Source organism: Neltuma alba, unplaced genomic scaffold, assembly GCF_004799145.2.
Source record: "Neltuma alba isolate B1F8T4 unplaced genomic scaffold, ASM479914v2 tig00007881_pilon, whole genome shotgun sequence".
NCBI classification, from domain to species: Eukaryota; Viridiplantae; Streptophyta; class Magnoliopsida; order Fabales; family Fabaceae; genus Neltuma; species Neltuma alba.
This window is the reverse complement of record NW_021634890.1, coordinates 104012-113021: the sequence shown is the minus strand read 5'-3', so window position 1 is coordinate 113021 and position 9010 is coordinate 104012. Positions and strand designations below refer to the sequence as shown.

The window sequence follows — 9010 nt, the reverse complement described above, 5'->3', positions numbered from 1 at the left end:
ACGTAAAATAAATAGCTCTCAAGATCAATACGGAGACGGGAGGATGAAGCCAAAGCTTGCCCGGGACAATACGTGCGATTATCGAGGGGAGCAGGATGGTGGTTGCAGCCGAGGTCATCTGATGAGAGTGACTTATTTGATGATGATGAGGGGGGATTCCCTGAGATGATGGTGGGGTAAGCCTTGTTGAAATAAAGCCAACAGGTGGTTAATCAAACCTTGGAAGGTTATGGTCGCTATAAAGGTAGGACACCACACTCAGATGCCCATCATCTCTCCAAGCCATTTATCGTCCTTTTGCTTTCAGCAATCCATAAACACTATCACACAATAATTATAGCGTGCTTACACATCTTAATGCAAGGGTCATTCATCATCATGAACACGCACCACACCAGTTATTTCAAATTCCTCTGGCGTCAACATGTGTTGTATTTCACAGATTTCCAAGTCTTTTGGACTTCGTTTCATGAGGATATCGTCAGCTGTGAACCCCATTATTTCTGGAATTGACCGCAGATAGCTCACCACCTAAAATAAACAAGCATGATCGCAAAATGTTCAATCAATTATATATGATTTTTTATTCCTGTACATATACAGATAATCAGGAACTTAGTAATATAAGAACAGCTAATTCATTGTTTATTTATATGTCAATGTACACTCCCTCTGGTCCTATGCATCAAGCATCTTTTAGAAAGTATCTCAAGTTTGTTATATAATTGCCTTATAGGGCTTCTCAAAGTATAAAATATTTCTCCACATATATATGTCTTGCGAACCCAATTTCAATGCTCATCAAATCTCAATCGTTCAAATTTAATATGGGACACCTGAGATTTAATTTAAGAATTTTTTGGTCAAAAAGTATTAAGAATAATATTGAAAACTAATTCAATTTATGATACTTTAACTAACCTTGACCATTAATCAAAGTGTATGTAAATTGAAGGGGGGGTGTGGGGGAAACATAACTATTGTTCTCACAAGGGGGAAATAGGACGGTAAAAGAATATTGGATATACCTCAACTCGCTTTAACATGATAGCTAAATGTAGAATGGTGTTCCTAGCTCGATCAGGGCGCCCCGTAAAGATGGGAGGACGTGGCTGGCCTGCAGTAATATTGGCAGTGGCATAGTCCAATTTCACCAAAGTTTGGAGAGTGTCTAAATGGTTATGTGTGACACACAAGTGAAAAACAGTGCTATCTTCTCCGTCAACAAGACTTAGAGAATCTGGACTTGCCATGATCAGCTCTTGCACAACCTCAGTTCTGCCTCTGATAGCTGCGTAGTGCAGAGGAATTCTTTTTTCTCCATCACGAACCAAGCATAGCTCATTATTAAAGTGTAGCAGTATCTGCACAATCCGCAAAGTTACCCTCTGACAAGCCAAGTGGAGGGCTGTTCTTCCAGAAGAATCCCCTGTGATGGCGAGGTTGCGATGGAGAAGAGCCTCTGTGAACGGAACATTACCTAGCAGTGCTGATATGTGCAGCGGAGTTTGACAGCCAGACGGAATGTTGGCGAGGATTGACGCGTCCGCCTGTAACAACTGAACTAAAGTCTGTTCATCCGCACGCCACACTACCGACAGAGATCGCTGAGATATCTGCTCGTCTGTGGACACATCTGGTCATTCATTTGGTTATTACTTACGTTGCTGTGTGTTAGGTAATGCTCACTAGCTATATGGTAACATTTATATAGACATGGCTAGCTCATTATGATCTTGCTCACCTCCACTTTTCTGTATCATACTATCATGCACTGCGTTTTTCTAATTAGAAAAAAGAAACAATAGAAATTGAGAGTTAAAAAATATGCGTTGCTTTTTTTTTTTTTGGGGGAAAAAAATTTTAATCATCTGCATTGAAACTATAACCCTATTCATGGAAGCCTTTTTTAAAATACACACACACACATACATATGTATGTATAATTTAATAAGGATAATTTATGATGAAAAATTATAAATTTAAAATTAAAATTGAATGAATTGAGATCTTATATTTATTTTTTGCATGTGTTGGTGATACAAATTCAAAGTACGAAATTTCTTGATTGGCAAGTGCATATACTGTCCCCCCCCCCCTTCCGGGGGGGTGAAAGCAGATATGCGTTGAGACGTAATTTCATAGTGCACGGTATTCTTTTTCCAACCTCTCATTCCTATCAATTAAATATATGAGAGAAATGATTGTGTGTATAAGTATAAATAATTAAAATATGGTGTGAAAGCCTTTTGTCCCAATAACACTTATTAGAACCACTCAAGTCTTTCTGAAATATGAATGCGTAAATTTTTTTTAGTGAGTGAAAGATGGCAAATTAAAAAAAAAAAAAGAATAAAAACATGCATAGTTACACATTTAGCTCTATGCATATATAGGGTCACCACAAATAAGTGAGATTCCTATTTATATTACTCTTCTGGTCTTTAATATAGAATCTAATTGTTAAGTTAATTTGGCCCCAAACAAAAGACAATTTATCAATTTTTCTTAAATTACTCTTATAAATACTCCCTTAACTATAATCAAGTAAGTGAGGGAGAAGGAAGGATATTAAGAAAGATAATTATGGTGTTTTAGAAAAAATATGTCATATTTCTTATAATTAACTTATTTACCTAACTTTCTTATATATAATATGAAGTAGTATTGTTTAACTTTCAACTTTCTTAAATAGGTTTTATATTAAGGGAGTATTAAGTGGGACATCAAGGAAGAAGTCAAGAACATATTTTTATCTTTAATATGCGGTTGACGCAATCAATATGTGGGCCCAATAGTAATGTTGGCTCCATCGCATCCTATCCTGTCCTGGACTTTTCACACAACCACATCCCCCCAAGGGGTGAATAGGATTTGAGTCTAGTAAAATGGGCTAGTTTCTTATATCATAACGAATCAAAATTCAAATTCTTGTTGGAAGAGGTGTCAGTATTTAGTACCTGACAATATCTGAAATAGGATTGCCTCTAATAAAGAGACACTTATGGGTAGCCAAAAAAAAAAGGAGAAAAATTGTGAGAAGGACCTGGATAAAATGCAATTTATCTAAAAGATCTTAAAAATTCTAATTATTTTAAAGGATCGAAGATTAAAATATAAATTTACAATTACAAAATTATCCTACGCCAAACTTCTGCATCCTCTCTGATCCTATCTAAACTAATTCACGGTTGCGTTAATGGTATTAAAAGTTCCCTCAGTCTCTGTCTCTATCAATATCTCTTTTCCAGTCAGGGGAAAATCCTCTTTTCTAGATGCTTTCTCATATCATCTACGCTCATCACTCGCGTTGTTTCATCCAAATAAATAATCATTATTCGAATTCACAAGATATAATGTGGATACACAAGTAATTTGAATACTGCTTAAGATATTGAGGTCGCTGGGGGAAGTATGTGCCAATAATGCGGGGGATATGATCTTGCGGCCCTGTCCATCTTTGTCTTTGATATTGAAGCCCTCTGATTTGAGAAGCAATTCTTCTTGTTCGAGCTCGGAGATAGTGGAGATTTCATTCATATTGATATTTCTCGTAGTTATGGAAGCGGTGTGGAAGAGAATTGAAAACGGTTTGTGTGGGGAAATATGGAGGTGGGAAATATGATAAAGAATGGGAAGCAGAAGGTAATAATTAAGGAGGGGACGAACAAGAAAACTGTGAGGGGGGGGGGATAACGATGCATTTTCTTAATTTTTTATTATCAAAAATAGAATGCAACGATGCAAGAGAACCTTCAAGTTATTTATTTGTAGTTGTATTTCTATTCTTAATAATTTCCATTTTTAATAGTGTGTGTGTGTGTGTGTGTGTGTCATGTGTTTTGGATGTGTGTTGAAGAGAAATAGAACCTTAATGTGGCGAAGATGCCCTGGTTCCTATATGGCTGGTCTCCACATGTCGTTTTAATTTGTGTTAAACGTTGACGTCCTGTTAAATTTTTATAATCCATGAAATTGATTCTCTCATTTAGTTATGCCACTATTATAATATTTTTCTTTGTAGAAATATTTTTTTAAAATTTAAGTTATGTGAAGATAGCTTTCAAGTTTAAACCATCTACAAGTAACATTACATTTTTTATGGATGAAATAGCGTGCTAATTACAAAAAAAAAAACTGATAAGAACAGATACTACCCAAAAGGCCGAGAGAGGCAGTAGTAGCGTGCTAATTAGTAATAGAAGATCTTTGCACAAATCTAACATTCCATGGGAATTTATTGTGAAAAGTTTAAGGATGAAAAATATTAACACAAAGCTGAAAGGAGATTCCTTGCTACTTTTTTATTTTAAATTTAATATAATAGAAAGATGCAAAGCAATATCCAAGTAACGTTCATGAGCAAAGATGATGTTGCTATCCGGTAATGTGCACATGTAGCTAATTTATATGTGCCTTCAATTGCATATCCTATAAATTATTAAACCTAGGCAGACCACACATGATCTTGGAAACAAATAAGATAATAATAGGTGGGATCGAAGAGAATTTTCCCGTCTTCGTTATTCCCCCTCATGGTTCCAACAGTTAGCATATGCTTAAGAAAAGCATATGCTCGATCCTCCATTCTAACCTAAAAGTCTTCGATCTAATCTTATATTATTTGCAAAACTTAAGGGTACTGAGAATCAAAATTGTTAAACTAGTTAAGACAATAGTTCAGGAATTTGGGACTTATCGAAATTGAAATAATTTAATTTAATTAAAAATATAAAAAAAATTATATATACAACACTAAAAAGAGTAATATTTAAATAAAAGATTAATTAATAAGTAAATAGAACATCGTTATACAAAATACACATAATCTAATAAAATAGAGTTAATAACATAGTACCTCCGGTCCTAATTATAAAAGCTAGTTGACAAATTTAAGGAGATTAAGAAAATAAGTTAAGTTAGTTACTTATAGTAAATAAGTGTTATTTTTCCTAAAATATCCTTGGTAATCAAGTGTATTAGTTAGAACTATCATTATTAAAAGGACTATCTTGGAACACAATGTATAAATATGAGAGACAAAGTGGATTGGGGTTTTATATGTAGAACTAAAACAAAAGTCAAACGGAGTCTTATATTAAAGATTGGAAGTAGTACTTCTTTTTTCTTTTTTCTTTTTTCAAGTACAAAATCAAGTATAAAACGGGGATATAAAATAAACCTGATCAAAACTCTGAAAATCATTTCAAATATGTGCAATTAATAAGATTAATTTGAAAAGAACATAAAGGTTGAGATTCTATGTTTAAGACTAAATACAACCGCTCAACGAATTCCTACAAGGCGGTATAATGATGAGTTCCTGAACTCTTACATAGTCACATTCGCGTCTGTATTTGGGACAAAACAAATTCAAAATTTTAATGAGGCCCCAAAAATCCTTTAGTTATATGTAATCAATTGGTTATATTTTGGATGCATCCCTTTATTGCCTTTTTTCTTTTGCCCACATATGTGTTAGTGGCCTAGTGCTCAATCAAGCAAATGTAATGTCATATAGTGCACGGTACTTAATTCAAGTTGAAAGTTCAACAATGCTGCTTCGTTGATACTGCGTATATGGGACTCTTATTTTCAACCTCTCATTTCTTATCGACTAAATATGAGGAGAGACATTGTTAGTCTATATAAATATAAATAATTAAAACATGTTGACTCAAAACATATGGTCATGAGAAATAAGTGGTATCTCTCTGTTTATATTGTTAGTCTCAAAAATTATGGCATATCGTGGAAGAAGTCAAGAAGTTAATTATTATTTTTTGACTCAGTCACCATATGGGAGTGGATGGGCCCAACAGTAACTTCGGCTCCGTCCGATCACTTGACTCTTCACCCAATGAATTTGTCGTTTTCTTCCAATCAGAAACACCTTTGTGTGAATATTTGAACGTGAACGATCCAAATTATACATCGGAGATGAGATGAGGTGGGCTCACATAGGCATTTTCCAACTTTCACGTGGAAACGTCTCCCATTAATTTTGGTAAGAGTGTTTAGATTAGTTTATTTTAAATAATTTTGCACAGCATAATACAAGAAAGTTTTGTCTTATAAAACACCCAAAAAAAAAGTGATTATGGGTTTTTCATTATAAGATGAAAGTTCAAATATGGCCATGAGGAATATAATTTTGATTATCTTCCTTTGCAATTCTCTTCACCTGATGAGATGCTCTCCCTAACTCTCCCTCCCTCCTAGCTTTTATTTTCAAGCACATTTTTTTAAAAAAAATTAATTACTTCTTAAATTTTGGAGAAAAAATCTTATAAATAATAATGCCTAAATCTTCTAAATTTTCAAGGATATGCATACATTCATTAAAAATACCTTGTTGGAAACACTTGAATAGAAGAGAGGAAAAAAATTAGAATTCAAGAATAGTTATTGTTATCAATAGAAAAAGGCCCTAGTGTTTGTTGTCACCTTTTATTAAATTGATAATTTTCCTTCAATTGTGAAATACTAGGCAGTTATAAAATATAATTAAATATTTAGATGATAAATCTGCATATTATTTAAAAAATTTTGATTGTTTTCACAGAAAATTCATTAGAAAGGGTTTCTTTCAAAAAATTAGAGAAAATTTCTTTACTTGAGAGAATTTTCTTTCAAATAACTCCATGTGAAAAAATTTATTTTAAAGAAAATTCATAAAAAAAAATACAAATAATTTTTCTTCAATAATTTTCATTAGAAAAAATATTTTCTCTTGGATATTTTATGATAAAATTTTCTTCTGTCGGAATTTGCCATGACAAAGCTACTTCCTACAATCTATTTCTCTCGCATTTTGGATCGTTGAGAAATTCTGATCGCTTTTCCTGAGTTTCTCTTAGATTTGGGCAACGAGAAAACTCTGGTTTTCACAAGGTAAAGTTGAAAGCAGATTCGATGCTAATTTTTTTTTTGAATTAAAAATTTCCTGTATAATAGAATGATTTCGAAGATCTAAGAATTTGTCTCAATTATCAAATGTAAGTGATGAGGAGCAAATTCTTCACAGCAATATGGGAAAAGATGAGATCGAGGGGGCTTTAATTTTCTGGTCTACGTACTTTTCTACTTTTTGTGGAATAGGAAAAAACAGCAAAGGTCGGTTTCAAAGAATATGTTAGCTGACGAATTTCTTAGTAACCATCACTTTCTGAGAAATCTAGGTCCTTCTCATTAATTCTCTAAAAAAAAAATCAGTTTAATACAAATTTATTAAAAATAACTTCTATTTTGAACAGGAAGTAACCCCCGGTTAGTGCTCAACGCAAGCAAGCGAAACGTTATTTCCGAGTGCATCCAAATGAAGTCAAGTCAATGAGAATACGTACCCTCAAACCGGGGCCGGTTGCAATGAATGCACTGGTACTCGCAAACTTGATGTTGGATGGAGGGGTGTTTACTTTTCAACCCAAACTTTAATGTCGATTGAAGGCATGGGAGAAGAAATTTTTTTTTTTTTGGGGTCAGATTACCGTCAAAACAAGTGGTTGGAAGTAACTGGAAGGTGTTTAGATAAAATCAAATCATAATTTAAATAATAATTTTTTTAAAAAATTATTTTGAAAATAGATTCTCAATATAGTTTTGATAAAATGAGAGTGTTAGATAGCTATTATAAGAAACACTTTTTTTCACGTGCAAATTATTAAAAAGGACATAAATTAATATAATAATTACATAAAATATAGATTTTAATTTATATTTTTATTTAAAATAATAAATTTGTTAATAATATATTTTTTGTCAACATAATTAATAATATATAAAAATAATTAGTTAATATTTAATAATGTGTATATATTTATAAAATATAAAATTAAATATGTTTTAAGAAAAATAATTATTTTTTTAATTATTTTCCAAACAGGAAAATATTATTTATCTTAAAGATTTTAAACATGGGGTAAGGTCACTGGACGGAGCTCTTGGTTTTTGCTAAAGGGTATTTCTGTACTACACATACTGTGTTGGCCAACCTCTGACACCGTAATAATTATATGCAATGACAATATTTAACCCTTAAGAAACAAAGCCATTTTTGTTTTCCGTCTGATGAAACCATAGCTTCGGCAGGCCAAACCATAATTTTAAAACCCAATGATGGTTTTATAAAAATGTTAAATGTTTGGATATTTTTTGGGTCAAATCATAATTTGGGCACTAAAAATGCTTCTGGTTTGACAAAACCAAAACCTAGGTTTCAGAATCACTTTTTTGCAAAACGAGGTAACTTTCTCCATATATTTACTTCGTAATCCGTAAAAGCACTTCTGAAACCATGGTTTGGTTTCTATCCAAACCCCCCATAAATAGCCCTTGGTGTTATCCTCAGTATAACATTCACACAAAAATTTTACTACAATATAGATCTTATATTTAAAATTAGTGGTAGTATTCAAACTTCAAATGGATTATTACACTCCTTTTGTTGTATTTATAATTCACTCTCAACATATTTAACCGAAATTAAAACACCCTTAAATATTGCTTACTCTAATTCAAAATTTTAATAAAGCACCAAAGATCCTTAAGTTACATGTAATTAATTGGTTATATTTTGGATGCATCTCTTTATTGCCTTCTCTTTTTTCTTTTTTTTGGCCCTCATTTGTGTTAGTGGCTTAGTGCTCAATCAAGCGAATGTAATGTCATATAGTGCATGGTACTTAATTCAAGTTGAAAGCTCATACTATGTCATATAATGTCGTTCATAGGTCCTTCCAGATGACTGTAATTCTTAAGATCCTTTCTAATAAATATTATTTTATCTAGGTTCTTTTCATTAATTCTCTCAAAAAAAGCAAGTGAAACGTTGGGTTCATTTGGAACAGTTTATAAATAGCTTTTTAATAATAATTTACGAAATATAAAATAAGTATGTGAAAAGAGTTTTATTTCGAATTATATAAAATGTGTTTATAAGGAATTTTTTAAATCTTCCAAACAAATCCGTCCTTTCTGAATGCATCCAAGTGAAGTCAAGTCCACGAGA

The 9010-nt window shown here is 32.4% G+C and overlaps 1 protein-coding gene across 1 annotated transcript; it reads right to left on the bottom strand.

Moving 5' to 3' along the window:
* Positions 1-366: 366 nt before the first annotated feature.
* LOC114753362 (ankyrin repeat-containing protein BDA1-like) lies at positions 367-3540 on the bottom strand. The gene is made up of 3 exons (XM_028942057.1): positions 3384-3540; positions 1029-1624; positions 367-531 (listed from the first exon to the last, which is right to left on the bottom strand). The coding sequence occupies exons 1-3, from the start codon at positions 3538-3540 to the stop codon at positions 367-369; spliced, it is 918 nt and encodes a 305-aa protein (XP_028797890.1).
* Positions 3541-9010: the final 5470 nt, after the last annotated feature.

Excerpts from the sequence above, each read along its gene's own strand:
- LOC114753362 (XM_028942057.1), bottom strand. The coding sequence starts at position 3,540 with ATGAATGAAATCTCCACTATCTCCGAGCTCGAACAAGAAGAATTGCTT. Across the intron at positions 1,625-3,383 it reads CGACCTCAATATCTTAAGCA|ACGAGCAGATATCTCAGCGA; the intron begins GTATTCAAATTA and ends ATGTGTCCACAG. Across the intron at positions 532-1,028 it reads TCATGTTAAAGCGAGTTGAG|GTGGTGAGCTATCTGCGGTC; the intron begins GTATATCCAATA and ends TGTTTATTTTAG.